This window comes from Sinohyriopsis cumingii, chromosome 11 (assembly GCF_028554795.1).
Source record: "Sinohyriopsis cumingii isolate HCF-2022 chromosome 11, ASM2855479v2, whole genome shotgun sequence".
Classification (NCBI taxonomy): Eukaryota; Metazoa; Mollusca; class Bivalvia; order Unionida; family Unionidae; genus Sinohyriopsis; species Sinohyriopsis cumingii.
This window is the reverse complement of record NC_142971.1, coordinates 108,832,786-108,849,372: the sequence shown is the minus strand read 5'-3', so window position 1 is coordinate 108,849,372 and position 16,587 is coordinate 108,832,786. Positions and strand designations below refer to the sequence as shown.

Here is a 16,587-nt window from a genome sequence, read left to right as displayed (position 1 = left end):
AATTTGTACAAAACTTAAAAGGCCTTCATGCCAAGATGCCTTCTGTCCAATTTAAATTTAGTCTAGAAGATATTTATAAATGTTGTTAGAAAGTTTTTTCTGTATTTAGTAACAGTAACCATATATGGCAGATCAGCATTATCTGTATAAATCTGAAGGCCAATTGTCAGAAAGCTCACTGCCAAATTGATTCAAATTCAGTTGGGTGATTTCGAAGAAATTTTCATTTAAAATGGCCATAATCTAATGGTGAATCTGCCCCATTTTTATAAAACTCAAATTTAGTCAAATTCTGTCTAGCAGTTTTTGATGGAAGTTGTTAAAGTTTTTTTGTATTCTTAGTAACAGCAACCATATTTGATTGTTGGATCAGTACCATTTGTACAAATATGAAAGCAATTTTCCCAGGATGTTCTTTGTTACATTTATTAAATTCAGTTGAGTGTTTTTAAGAGGTTGCCATTTAAAGGTTATGATGCCATATCTGATAGTCAAAACCCTTCATGTTAGGATGCCTTGTGTCAAATTAGCTCAGATTCTGTCGAGCAGTCTATTTGTAAAAGTTTTAATGTTTTCAATTTTTAGCCATATTGGCATAATATGTAACAAACTGAATAGTCTATATGCCAGGGTGCATTCTGTCAACTTTAATAAATTCTGATGAACATGATTTTTAGAAAAAATTATTCCTTGTTGTTATAGTTTTAGCAATGGAGGCCATTGTAATGACAAATAGCATCATTTTTGCAAATCCAAAAAAGACTTTCATGCCTTGATGCTCTCTATCAAAGATAGTCAAGTGGGATTTTGATAAGTCATTTTAGTGTTTGTTTAATTTAATGCCATTTAAGCGTTCTTTTTCATGAAACTTTAAAAGGCTTTCATGCAAGAATTTTTTCTATCAAATTTGATCCAACTTGATTGAGTGGTTTTGAGAAGTTGCTCCAAGGTTTTTGTAGTTTATGTAGTGGTCACCGTATTGAAGGCAGATTAGTGGTCACCATATTTGACGACAGAGTAGCGGTCACCATATTTGATGGCAGATTAGTGTCATTTGTATAAAACTGAAAACCCATCAGGATAGGATGCTTCAAGTCAACTTCTGTTGAGCAGATTTTGAGTTGTTCAAAGGTTTTTCTACTTTAAGTAATAGTGGCCACATTTTGATGGTGGATGGCATCATTTATCCAAATTTAAATCTCTTCACACAATGCTGCTTCTGCCAAGTTTGGTTAAAATTGATCCAGTGGATTTTGCCGAGTTTAAAGCAGTAAATCTTGATGAACATCACACATGCAAGGCCATCCATACAATCATTTGGTCTTATGGCAGGGTGAGATAAAAAAAGAAAAATTGACAGTAAGTTGCTCTTAAACAGTCGGCACAAGTGATCATGCAGATATTTATATAACTGAAGATCAAATAAATGGTGGATTATTTTCATGAGACTAATTGTCTCAGCCTCTTTAAATAGAATTATTATTATGATTATTATTGTTATCAACTCCTAGGCAGTTCCTGCACTTTAGTACTCTAAAGAGCATCTATGCTTGAATTTGCATGATGAAGAAACACAAATGTATAGTACTCACTTACAAATGTATAGTACTCACTTCTAACAATAAGCTTTTTTGCATGATGAAGAAACACAAATGTATAGTACTCACTTACAAATGTATAGTACTCACTTTTAACAATAAGCTTTTTTGCATGATGAAGAAACACAAGTGTATAGTACTCACTTACAAATATATAGTACTCACTTCTAACAATAAGCTTTCCTGTGGCTTCTACTGACCCATATTTATTCTGAGCATAACAGGTATAACTGCCCTCATCTGATTTCTCTGCATTCTAAAAGAAAGAACAAATGCATACACTAAAAGAAAGAACAAATGCATACACTGTATGCTACATGTGTGGTGACAATTGTTATGTTAATAGTGTAGGTTTCAGTAAATGAATAGTCTAAAGTGTAGATTTAAGGTGGCTGGCTCTCATGCTGGCAGACATTACTTTTACCGAACACATAATGAACAATAAGCTGGCTGTGACTTGCATGTTCACTCCATCCCCAAGTTTTTGATAAACAGGTGTCAAGCTCTATCCATATACCAAACAAGAGGACCAAGTGAGCCTGATATAATTCACCTGACTTATATAAACTTAACAACTGACCATTTCACTAAGGAGGCTTATATAGTATTAAAAGAAATAATGGATCTTACTCTTTATCCAATATCTTAACAATATAAGCCCACATTTCAATTTTGATCCAATCAGACCAGAAATATGACTTCCAGAGTGGTAACAAGCTCAACCAATCAGATGCAAGATTAATTTATTACTACATTAAAATTCATATAAGAAACACAGCATCTGGAATAGTAACAAACTCAGCCAATCAGATGCAGGATCTCCTCATTAGTATGCATGGAAGTCACTCATCATCAAACTTGTCCAAAATCCTATATTTCAATATTGATAACAAGGGTATCATGAATGTCACAATTTATACACCAACCCCATGTTTAATTGTCTTTACATCTATAAATGAAACTTTTGCTCTTGGGTAGGTTGAAGGATACTGAGTAGAAAAATTCATAAGTTATATGAAATGAGTGAGTTTTTTCCATTGAACCAGAATGAAAAATCAATGGGATTTGGTATTTATTGCATCCCTCACCCTCCTTACTATTTCAAAATTGTTTTACCTTTACAGTATGAATGCAAAATGAATTAGGCTTTCTAAAAGTTCAAGACAATGCATCTAAAAATATAAATGCACAGATACTGAAGAAGATACATAGTTCTAATCAAGGGGTGAGACATAAAATCAGACTAAACAGCTGTATCAAACATTAGATCAAACATGTAAGATTAAATGGGTATGTAGTAAGTATGTATCAAACATTAGATCAAACATGTAAGATTAAATGGGTATGTGATAAGGATGTATCAAACATTAGATCAAACATGTAAGATTAAATGGGTATGTAGTAAGTATCTATCAAACATTAGATCAAACATGTAAGATTAAATGGGTATGTAGTAAGGATGTATCAAACATTAAGATTAAATGGGTATGTAATAACGATGTATCAAACATTAGATCAAACATGTAAGATTAAATGGGTATGTAGTAAGTATGTATCAAATATTTGATCAAGCATGTAAGATTAAATGGGTATGTAGCAAAGATTATCAAACATTAGATCAAACATTAAGATTAAATGGGTATGTAATAAGGATATATCAAACATTAGATCAAACATGCAAGATTAAATGAGTATGTAATAAGGATGTATCAAACATTAGATCAAACATGCAAGATTAAATGGGTATGTAGTAAGTGTGTATCAAACATTAGATCAAAGATCAAACATGCAAGATTAAATGGGTATGTAGTAAGTGTGTATCAAACATTAGATCAAAGATCAAACATGTAAGATTAAATGGGTATGTAGTAAGGATGTATCAAACATTAGATCAAACATGCAAGATTAAATGGGTATGTAATAAGGATGTATCAAACATTAGATCAAACATGCAAGATTAAATGGGTATGTAGTAAGTGTGTATCAAACATTAGATCAAACATGCAAGATTAAATGGGTATGTAGTAAGTGTGTATCAAACATTAGATCAAACATGCAAGATTAAATGGGTATGTAGTAAGTGTGTATCAAACATTAGATCAAACATGCAAGATTAAATGGGTATGTAGTAAGTGTGTATCAAACATTAGATCAAACATGCAAGATTAAATGGGTATGTAATAAGGATGTATCAAACATTAGATCAAACATGCAAGATTAAATGGGTATGTAATAAGGATGTATCAAACATTAGATCAAACATGCAAGATTAAATGGGTATGTAATAAGGATGTATCAAACATTAGATCAAACATGCAAGATTAAATGGGTATGTAGTAAGGATGTATCAAACATGCAAGATTAAATGGGTATTAATAAGGATGTATCAAACATTAAATCAAACATGTAAGATTAAATGGGTATGTAGTAAGTATGTATCAAACATTTGATCAAGCATGTAAGATTAAATGGGTATGTAGTAAGCATGTATCAAACATTAGATCAAACATGTAAGATTAAATGTGTATGTAGTAAGTATGTATCAAACAATAGATCAAACATGTAAGATTAAATGGGTATGTAGTAAGTATGTATCAAACAATAGATCAAAACTGTAAGATTAAATGGGTATGTAGTAAGTATGTGTCAAACATATAAGATTAAATGGGTAAATAGATAGATGCCTCTTATTCAAAGAAATATTTGTAGGTTTGCATGGAATCTGAATACAGTTTCTGTCAGGTTATTTCTGATCAATGAAATTTAAGATACAAAAATCCCATTCCATTTTACAAAATCTCTAAATGCAAGAAAGTGTTATAACATGTGATGTTGCTTTACCTTCAAAGTCAGATTCCCAGAAGGGTGGGGTATATAGCGTTCACCCTCAAGTTTTTGAACCCCTTTCTTCCAGTAGATGACTGGGTTTGGTTTGCCAGTGGTCTCACATGGCAGGACAGCTGACTGGTCTTCTGCGACCTTCACCACTGTCAGTGGAATCTTGATCTCTGGCTTAAAGGCTGGTCACCAAAACATCATTGAAAATATACAAAGTAATAGATTAAGCTTTGCTAAATTTTACAGTTCTCAAAACCAATAAAAAATAAAATCAAGAAAAAAAGTTAATTTAATTATCATCAGTAAATGAATTCAAATCTTTACCCTCTTATTTTGACATTAAATCATATAATCTTATGCAAAACAAAGGTAGAGCTGACTTGCTGGAAAGATCAATTTACAGTCCATTTGAATATTCTGATAGTAGAAGCAAAGGAGCCATTCTTTTACCACAGAATTAATGAAATGAAAAAGACAAAGACTGCCATGTTCATTTTAGTCATCAAATCAAAACTTCTCAACAGGTTTGACAAAGATTTTTTTTTTAAATTTCAAACTAACCAGACCATTAGGGAATAGTTTTAATTTAGAAATGTTTAGACTTATATTAATCTAAATTATCTCCAATTAAAAGTTCATGATTGAAAATTATGCTGAAAATGTATATTTAAAATGGATCTTACTTAAAGACAGAATACAAGCATAAATATATATTTAAGACATAATATACATGTATACATAACAAGAAAAGATGTGGCAATACATTGCTATATCTCCATAATATACATGTATACATAACAAGAAAAGATGTGGCAATACATTGCTATATCTCCATAATATACATGTATACATAACAAGAAAAGATGTGGCAATACATTGCTTTATCTCCATAATATACATGTATATATAACAAGAAAAGATGTGGCAATACATTGCTATATCTCCATAATATACATGTATACATAACAAGAAAAGATGTGGCAATACATTGCTATATCTCCATAATATACATGTATACATAACAAGAAAAGATGTGGCAATACATTGCTATATCTCCATAATATACATGTATGCATGCATGAAGTTTGTACAGTAATTTTTGTTATCTAAAGCATTTATCATTGGAAAAGCCAAATTACATACATCTGGATTCAGCACTTGTTTACCTTAGCAAGCAATCAAATATTAAATCCATCATTTACAAGGGGAAAATATCCTAAATTGCATAACATAATTAATTATAAATGCAACTGAGAACACCTTAAAATAACAAAATCAAAGACATACATAAAAATCCCATTAAAACAAAAGTTTATGTGTATGTGTATGTGTGTTTGTGTGTGAAACAAGAACTGTGTTTTAAGGGACATATCATATGCCTCAGACAGAAGCTATTGATTTATCAAAGGGCATAGCTATTAATTTATCAAAGGGCATAGCTATTAATTTATCAAAGGGCATAGCTCAGTGATACCACCCAAAGACATATCCCAGGAAAAGGAAAGACAAACCAGAAATTAAGAACTTTAACCAAAATGTAATATGCCTGTTACACCAACAACCCCATGTAGACACATAACCTATTACACCAACAACCCCATCTAGACACATAACCTATTACACAAACAACCCTATCTAGACACAACCTATTACACCAACAACCCCACCTAATTACATAACCTAAGAGCAGTCGAAGTACACTGACAGATAAGTATGTGCTTCTTATTCAATACACAGTAAATTCAGCAGAAGTCATTCAAAATAAAATTTAAGAACCCTTCTTATACCCATGGCCAGACACAGATAATAACCCAGGGGCAATAGTAGGATAAAGAGATATGAAATTTGGTGATAATATAATGTTTTAAATATGACGTGAAATCGGTGATGGAGTATTCATGTTTTTTTTTAATGGGACAAGAGGCCCAAATGGTCATGGCTTACATAAAATAACAGTTGGTTATTGCTCTAAGCAGATTTATGCAGAATTGCAAGAACACAACCCTCTGAAAACTATTTTCTGAACTTTATATTGTGTACATTTACATATATTCTTTCCAAAGATAATGACAAAATTTACATGCATTGTCTCTTTTTCATTACTAAATTCACCCAAGATCTTGATCAATTTACCAAGATTTAAGATTACATCAGTAATATGCACAGATCTCATAATAAAATCGTCGGGATGCCATGAGCTTTTTTACGAGTTCTAATAAAAATTGGAAATAAATAGCAACTAACGTGTTGACATATCAGTTCTAATAAATATTGGACATAAATTGCAACTAACATGCTGACATACCAGTTCTAATAAAAAATTGGAAATAAATGGCAACTAAATTGTTGACAAGCCCAGACATCAGATACAAGATCACTTCATTATTATGCATGGATTTAACTCATAACTGTACTCATCTTGGGTCTTGATTTATTTACTAAGTTTGATCAAAAGCACATCTGAAATACAATCATTATACTAGTAACAAGATCAGAAATTAGATTCAAGAAATTTGATCCAAGATCACCTAACTAATATGCATGGATTTCACTCATTATCAAAGTCATGCAAGATCTTAACCATATAAATCTATATTCCCAATGTGATAACTGCTGTATTAGAAATATGACTTCAAGACTGGTAATAATCTCAGTTAGTTAGATGCTTGGTCACCTCACTAAGAAGCGTGGATCCTGCTTGTCATCAAACCCATCTGAGATTTTGATGATATTCAGGCATATACCAAGTATGATCAAAGTCATATCAGAAATATGGCCTTCAGAATGGTAGCTAGCAATTGTAGATGGACGCAAAACAGATCACAAACAAAAGACATAGGGCCACACCATAAGCTCATATGCTCACCTTATGGTCTTATGATCAGGTATGCTAAAATGAATTTAACCCCAAATTGTCATGCCTCTTGACCCCATGGCTCCACTCTGGGACATAAACTGAGTATGGACTGCTTTTTAGTGACAGGGAAGCATGTGATGATGTCGTATTAAAGAACAGGATGTGGACTAGGTATGGATTTATTGAAGTATATAGGTGTTGTAAAACCTTAAACCATTAAATGTTAACCTAAATGTAACTAAGTGTTATATTTCTTGAATCCATGACCCAACCCAGGGACTAAGCCTGAGCATGGGCAGGTTTACAGTGAAAGGGAATCATGTAACAGTGTCATTAATCCAAAGATGAAATTGTTTGAGTAAGGTGTTATAGAAATATCAGTGCTGACAAAATCTTTTACAAAACTTAGAACAAGCTTTAAAAGTCCATGCACTTCTTGACCCTAATGTCACAGTAAGAGGTAGCAGTGGTATGAATAGAATGTGATGATTTCATATTAAAAACAAAAGTGAACAGGGTCAAAGGGTAAAAGGTTATGGAAAATTAAGTGGTTATAAAAAACAACCTTGAACCAAAAGTTGTAACCAACTTGTATTCTCTTTTTATTTCTTGATCCCATGACCCAACCCAAGGGCAGGAGTGGATTAAAAAAGAAGAGGCAAGTATGTGATGATTTTGTGTTCCATATATGAAGTGAATTGGGTTCAGGAGTTCTTGAGCTACAAGTGTTAGAAAAACTTAGAGCTTTCCAGGGACATGGGCACAACTAACCCTGCCCCACCCCACCCCACCCTGCCCTGCCCCCACCCCCCACTCCATGGAAAACCCAAATGTTTTGGGGCATACAAGTGTTACTGGGTGATGGTATGAGATGAACTTATACTCTTATGGCTGTCAATTCATCATGGTCACCACTGAAATGTGATACTAATATCATTCATACTTCACAAATACAAAATAAGGTCTTCATCATGGTGACTACTGAAATGTGATACTACTATCAATCATGCTTCACAAATACTAAATAAGGCCTTCATTACAGTGAATACTGAGATGTGATACTAATATCATTCATACTTCACAAATACTAAATAAGGCCTTCATCACAATGAATACTGAGATGTGATACTAATATCATTCATGCTTCACAAATACTAAATAAGGCCTTCATCATGGTGAAAACTGAGATTTGATACTAATATCATTCATACTTAACAAATACTAAATAAGGCTTTCATCATGGTGAAAACTGAGATGTGATACTAATATCATTCATACTTCACAAATACTAAATAAGGCTTTCATCACAGAGAATACTGAGATGTGATACTAATATCATTCATACTTAACAAATACTAAATAAGGCTTTCATCACAGAGAATACTGAGATGTGATACTAATATCATTCATACTTAACAAATACTAAATAAGGCTTTCATCACAGAGAAAACTGAGATGTGATACTAATATCATTCATACTTAACAAATACTAAATAAGGCCTTCATCATGGTGAAAACTGAGATGTGATACTAATATCATTCATACTTCACAAATACTAAATAAGGCTTTCATCACAGAGAATACTGAGATGTGATACTAATATCATTCATACTTAACAAATACTAAATAAGGCTTTCATCACAGAGAATACTGAGATGTGATACTAATATCATTCATGCTTCACAAATACTAAATAAGGCCTTCATCGTGGTGAAAACTGAGATGTGATACTAATATCATTCATACTTAACAAATACTAAATAAGGCTTTCATCATGGTGAAAACTGAGATGTGATACTAATATCATTCATACTTCACAGATACTAAATAAGGCTTTCATCACAGAGAATACTGAGATGTGATACTAATATCATTCATACTTCACAGATACTAAATAAGGCCAACACTAGCCATAACTGGATCACTGAATGAATAGCTAGGTTTTGCAGATCATGATAGGGCAGTGTTTGAGATAAATATGAAAGTTGATAAGCTTCATTTATTTCTTTGCAAAAACAGCAAACTGATTAACAAATTTCAGTGCTCTAAAACACTGATAACTAACCTGTACCATCATTAAATTTACAAAAGGAGCTCTTGTAGACATGGTTACATTGTCTATCATCTTATTTGTCTCTGACTTATTCAACAGACAACTGACAAGACACACACTCCTTCCATAAGCTGTGGTACCTCAGTTGGAAGAGCACTGGACTTGTAATCCATGGGTCATGGATTTGATACCAACCCAGGCCATCCCAGGTCAGAAACCTTGGTGTGCCTTTGCTTGTAGCCCCCATTTCCTCTACATAATATAACATGTTAAAAGTGCTGTTAAAAACATACAAAAACACCCCAAATCAAATTCTCTTGAAATTTGCCATCTCAGTTATATTCACATTAAAGGACACTTGCCCATACAATTGCTGCTAGTATAATTAGACAAACACAGTTTTGAGCATTGATTCCATTCCCTACTTTGCCCTAAATTTTAATACTGTATATAAAAGCACTCTATGCATAAATCGAGTATAAAAAAAACATGCAATTTCTAATGATTCAATCACCAACCTAGAATACTTAGAGAAACATCAGCCCACAGGTATCCATGGATGTTAGATGCATTGCACTGTATAACCTGTGCATCATCTCGTGTAAGATTTAGAAATATCAGCTGATTGTTGACAAATCTTCTTCTATCACTGGGTGGCAGAGCTGAAACAGAGAATCAATGAATTTAAATAACTTAATTAAAACTTAAAATTAAAACTCATTACCACAGATCTCCTTGCTTACAGAAGCACATTTAGGAGTAGCTTACAAATACACAGGCAGGCATGGAGGGTACAAAAGTCACTAGAGTATGAAAAATATGTTACAGTGACTGAGTTACTTTACTTGAGGTGCACCACACATTAGTTTTCATGATTGTAAATGAAATTGTTTCACTGATATTTGGGATGTAACAAAGGGCTAGCTGATAATACAAAAGTTACTTGAGTCTGCAAAATTAGTTCAAAGGAAACAAAATTTGGTATGATTGAGTTGATCTTGTTGTGATGCATCCATGTGTCTGTTTGTATGGGTATATAAAAAGGGTCAAATATATTGAGGGTGTAACCAACAGCTGAAGTGATTTGGTCATTCATGTATGAAAATTAGGTCATACACTGACCAAGGTTTTCATTTGGTTTAATTACCTTGTCAAGATGCATCCACATTCTAAGTTTCATGAGTGTTGGTTAAATTTCCAAGATGCTGAGTCACAAATAAAAAGCTGAAAAAGTCACTCAAGCATAAAAATTAATGCAGTGATGTAGATTTGTCAAGACTGAGGTAGCCTGAATAAGATGCATCCATATACCAATTTTCATGAGTGTAGATGAAATAGGGTCTAAAATATGGAGTTCTTAATGAACAAACAGCTGCAACAAAGTGCATGAATTAAGTCACAGTGACCTAGTTTTGGAAAGGTGGAGTTATTCTCATTGAGATGCATCCACAAGTCAGTTTTCATGAGTGTAGGTGAAATGGGGTTAAAGATATTCATATCGTAATAAATGGCTAGTTGAAAATACCAAAGTCATTCAAGCGTGAAAATTGGGTCACACTGACTCTTTGATTATGATCTCACTTTGCTGCTTTAGTTTATGACTTTTGCTCTGAATCACTTCATCAAAAGCAGCATAATTTCTGGTCAGGTCATCCATATCAAGTAAAAGTTAAAACCTATACATTTTCATCTGACAAATTGTTTGGTTTCTCACCACAATGACCATTCAGGGGTTGTACTACTAATTCATTTCCCATAGAACTAAATAATATTATTTAAAAAATAATTTCTTCATTATGATGGAATACAAACTTCACATGCATAATTTGCATTTTACAATAGGAGAGGTCTGTGCATGACTTGCATTTTGCAATAGAAGTTTGTGCATGAGGACTGTTCCATTAAAACATACATGGAACCTGGGGATGGCACTTATATATGCCAGATTGTGACAGTTTTGGTGGTGAGAGTTGTTTTCAACCATGGAAGAAATCAGCATTTGGTTGAGAAAGCACAGCTAAGAGAAATAAGTGACTGCCTTAGAGGTAAATTTTGTTATTTTTTCAGCTAATTAAAAGTTGGTAAAACACTAATGAAAATCCATTTATTCCATCGGGCAGATGTAGCCGATTCTGCCACAGGATGAAAGTAATTTCAGAAAATAAAATGTTTAACTTGTCTTTTATTTCAGGTTGTATCAGAAGATAATTTTATATAAATTTCCTGAATAGAAATATCTAGTTAAAGTTAGGATAGTAGAAAAGACAGTTGCTGACATGATTACACTGCCAACATTAAATCCAAGATGGATGCTGGAACCCGGTAGTATTAAAAGAAAGACTCTGCTCCATGATTGGTATTACCATTGTATGTGTGTATGAAATATCTCATGTGACACTTTAAGTGAACTAGCTTGATTCATTTGCATTCATTTTATTTAATAACTGTGACAGTTTAAAAGAAATGTTGGAAATATTGTAATAAGTGGCAATATATGGAAAGGAAGTTAAAGTCATAGAACAAAAATAAGAAAATTATCTCAAAACCAGTGAGTTGGTGAGTAATAGATCAGTGTTCACCCAATCTTTCATTTTTTTCAGCATAGAAATGATAATACACATACCTAATTAAAAAGTAATTTTGTTTGATCTAAGTCAAAATGTGTTTTGGGGGGGGTCATTGATACTTCAGATTCTTAATAGGTAGCAGTTCTTATTTTCATTGGTGGTGGTCATAACCATGCAATTATTTCTGTCATGTTTACCCCGACCCAGAGTAGCCCAGTTGAAACATGTATAATCAAAGTAATTCTGACAGGCCATCGTTTGATGTCAAACATTGTCGAAGGCTAGCACTAATCCGTTACGTAAGATTGTTGTGGCTAGAATTGAAGAGCCGGACATAGGAGTTGCGAGGCCACCCGATAGCCAATTATCACCTAGGTGTCGAAATGTTTCCAAGATCAAAAGAAGTTGCCTGAAGAAGTGGGAGTGTCTTAACTTCTTTCCCTGCAAACAGACAGACAGGTTGAACTGGCCGCTAAGACGATTGGACAGGGGCACAGCGCCACCCAATCAGAATCGAGATAGGGGAGAGACCTTGATTTGGGTAGAATGATATCCCTGCGTCTTCCGGCAAGAGTTAGTTCGCTGAGAGAAATTACCCAGAGTGGAGGTTAGCGTAACTCCGAATAGCCATTCGTTATTGGCGGGAAAATCTTAGAGTGGGAAATTCTAAGTACAGAGAGCTTCAAATAAGGTCAGTTTTATATTTGTTCGGTCTTTGTGGAATGCGACTGCATTTTAATTGTAGGTCGTATGTATACTTTATTATTACTAGAATTGTAGTATGAAGAATTACTTTGTTTTGTTAATATGTTTGCATATTTTGAAGAAATGAGTTGATATTTGTAAAGAATTATATAGTTTGTTAGCCGTCGTAAGAGTTAATATTGTACTTTGCTATGTGGGTATTTTATAGTAGACTAACACATATGTTCATATGATTATAGATTTTGCCATTGTTGAATATTTGTAATGTACAGACATGTGTCTGATTTTTGTCAGATTGTAGTACGATGAGATTAAATATATATGTGTATATACTGACGTGACGCAATGTATTGATGTCTGTATAACAATTCGCTGATACTGTGTTATTACGCCATTGTTTACCCTGTTAGAAGTGTGTGGGAATTTCGATGTGTATGCATGCATGACCGAAACAGTGATAGCTATCTGATGATTAATTGTCGATATAGTGTGAGGTGAGATTCGATAAAACATATGTTAACGCCTTGTGGTTTTTCACAGGAAGCTTTGAGGGACAGACCAGTTACAGTTTGGTCCCGTAGTCTCAGATAGAGAGACAGAGGAAAAGAGAAGAAAGGAGAGAACTCAGGACAAGTTGAAGTCTAGGAGCGAATTGGAGGAGGAGATAGTAGAGACAGGGGAAAGGAGAAGAAAGGAGAGAAGTCAGGAGAAGTTGAAGTCTGGGAGCGAAATTGTAGGAGGAGATAGTAGAGAGGGAAACGGAGACAAAGGAGGAGTTAGAGGAATGGAGAGAAGGAAGGAATCAGCGGGAAAGAAATAGATGAGTAGATGCAAGGACAAGGGGAAAATCGAACTCACACTGTAAATCATGGGATGAATTAGGCTGTCACTTGATCGAGGGAAAGACGAGTGATTGGAAGTTATCGTTTTAATTATTCGAATTTATTAAATTGTTATTGATTGAATTTTCATCTTCGTGTTCTCTATAATTTAACCGTCAGCATTGCTGACTGGGGGCTCAGAGCTGTAAATCTATCTTGTCATTAATTTAACTTTCTAACCTCACGAGCCAGGGTGGAACTTTCATCATAATCTAATTAAATTATATTGGAAAAACCCCACCCCAATACGTGCAAACCTCACAATTTCTTAACAATGTCTTTAGTTGTGGCTTGTTAACAATTAGATGATTATTACAACTCTGTTTTGTATCCAGCCATCTCATTTTCTCCCAAAAATTAAAGTACAATGATATAGTAGCAGGTTGAACTAAACATTGTTGACTTTATGTTTAGATTTTGTCATGTGCATGTCAAGTTGCTAAACTTTTGGACAGTTCATCATCTACAAAATATACATAACATATAGCATAATTGCTGCTTTACATTCCATCCTTATTTTTTACTTACTAGAATAATTTACATAATGAATGCACTAGGGGTCATTTTGAGTTCACATGTATAAGCTTCAGCTTGAATCTTATTTTGGCTTTGGATTAAACAATGTTTTATTAGGAACTGTCCATTTTGTATGTACATTGAAGATTTAATATTTGTGCATAGGGGTTGGGATAAGACCAAATAGTACATACACACCTAATGACCATACCTTTATTAAAGCTACGATAAAACCTATTTGCCATATGCAACAACAAACAACCTACAGTAGTTTCACACCTTCCAATTTGTTCGTACTTCCTTACTAATTTTAAAAATGAAAAGCATCAAGGAAAAAAGTTGTAAATTCATGCAGTACATCATTTACAATTGGTCAATGAGACAGCAGTCACCATTTAGCATACAGTACTTGCATATTAAGCAGGTGTTATCATGGCCATACAAGTCATGTGAAAAGGGAGAGAACTGTCCTCACTTGTAGCTTTTTATAGTCCGTATATAGCAGATAATCATAAGCAAATTGTAAGCAACTAGATGAGCCCATGTCCTTTTCTGGCTTCCAGAATGGATGATGCATGGCAGTCAAAATTGTCATCTGCATCCAATATTTGCAATGTACGGTTTTAATGAACAAATAAAAATGTAGCTCCAAAATGTATGGAATTAGTGAGATTATCAAACATAGTGAATGATGACATATGTTGCTTGAAAACAGTGACTTGCCCATGCAGATATGGAGACCATGTTACTAAAGAAACTCCCATCTGATTCAGATTGCAAACAAACTGACAGTGTTTGAAAGGGGGTACTAAGCAAAAACATATGTATGCTCTGGGGAGGGGGTAGAAATAACTACACCCTGCAATGGGGCGGGAGGGAATGACTATTTGCATATGTACAAAATGGACAGCCAGTTATCACTTATCCTCATCGGGAATAATAACTCTTGTTAGGCCAGCAATGATGATGAGACAAAATAGTTTTAGTCTTTTGTGTTTTTATTCTTTTAATTGAAAGGGTAGAATGACTGCATGAAATTTAAATTATTATTACACAATTCTTATATAATGTTGTTTTAAATGTTGCTGTTATATCTCTGGTACAAACACACACACACACACACTTTATATATATATCACTTTATATATATATATTACTTGAGCTTAAATTAAAAGTCTCACCCACCCCCCAATCATTGCATACATGGGTAAGACACTTTGTTCTAATGCCCTGGTGCTGAATTAATATATCAGTCTACTCCCATTAGAAAACACAACTAAAATGTATATATGAAAAACAGTAGTCTTTATATGATCTATATCCAATTGTCAACAAACACATTTCGGAAAACAAATCACTCTGTTATCTATTATCCTAGTAGCATGTGGCTGTATGACTGTTTATATGCTACATGTACATGTACTTAAATTGGCCTTGATTTTGGTCAGCCAGAAACAACTACCATGATGCTGTGGCTTAGACCAAGTGGATGAGGCTATTCCATGGGAAATGAAAATGTGAATAAATTAAATAGTTTCAAAATTCTTGCCAGATGTCCCACTTTCATTTAACTCGACGTCCAAATATCTATTGCTGCAAATTATTGGAACTTTAATTTGGGTTTTAAACAACAATTGGTAGTGATCATAAGCATGAACATTTTGTTGCAAACAAGAAACTTTCATGGCACAATAAATATGTTCCAATCACTATGAAAAATGAAACAATGCTTTTATTTAAGTTTGTTGCTGACTTTCTTTGATCTAAGGTCTTTGGCTTGCTTTGATGAAGGTTCATGTGCTATTGAAGGTGCCGCAAAAGGCACTCTTTGAAGAACCAAACAAATGCCTGTTTGTAATTGCTGTGGCAACATCAAATAATTGTAAAACTGATGGAGACATAAGTTTGTTTCTTCATATGCTTAGTACATAAACAGATTAATTGGTGCTTCAAAGGTATTTGGTTTTCTTTAAAGTTTCAGCAAAACTTTATTTTCTGGTACATTTTTCAAAAGGAAAAAAACTGCCATCATCTGGTAGATTGTAATCATTCCCATTCCCACCTTCAGAAGTGGTTGATTGTAGCTAGTCAGGTAGAATGAATATTTGGTTATATTACGGCATACAGTGCTAAGGCCAGACATCAGCATAAGCGGATTATGATATAACAATGCTGTGTTAGAGTGGCTTGTCAATATGAACAAAGGATTTGTTTATGCAACAATAGATTCCAGTGCAATTTTATATCCAAATTTGTGGCATCCAGCCATGATGCCTTTGAATTTCTCAACTCCAAACACAAGACTGTATATACAATTTTTAACAGTAATCTTGTACACTACAACTAACATAAACATAATGACGCAACTGGAGCTGGTCTGCTAGAGATAGTCCTACAGAAATGCACATAAAATTTAGAACATAAATCTTGAATACGATTTTTGACAAAGTAACATAAGTGCAATTTCTAAACTTTAATTACATTTACATGCATACATACACACACACAGAGGGTTTCCATGATTTTCTGACATAATATTACACGTGTCCTCATGTACCAATCTGTCCAATG

At 33.6% G+C, this 16,587-nt stretch overlaps 1 protein-coding gene across 5 annotated transcripts in view; it reads right to left on the bottom strand.

The window, feature by feature from the left end:
• Positions 1–16,587, bottom strand: part of LOC149789265 (neuroglian-like) — a 237,891-nt gene that overhangs the window by 57,393 nt on the left and 163,911 nt on the right. For all 5 annotated transcript variants that reach the window (XM_089975441.1, XM_089975442.1, XM_089975440.1 and 2 more), the window contains 3 exons: positions 9,866–10,009; positions 4,440–4,618; positions 1,764–1,854 (listed from right to left, as the gene is read on the bottom strand). In XM_089975441.1, coding sequence (XP_089831567.1) covers positions 1,764–1,854; positions 4,440–4,618; positions 9,866–10,009 — 414 coding nt within the window. The remainder of the gene's footprint in view (positions 1–1,763; positions 1,855–4,439; positions 4,619–9,865; positions 10,010–16,587) is intronic.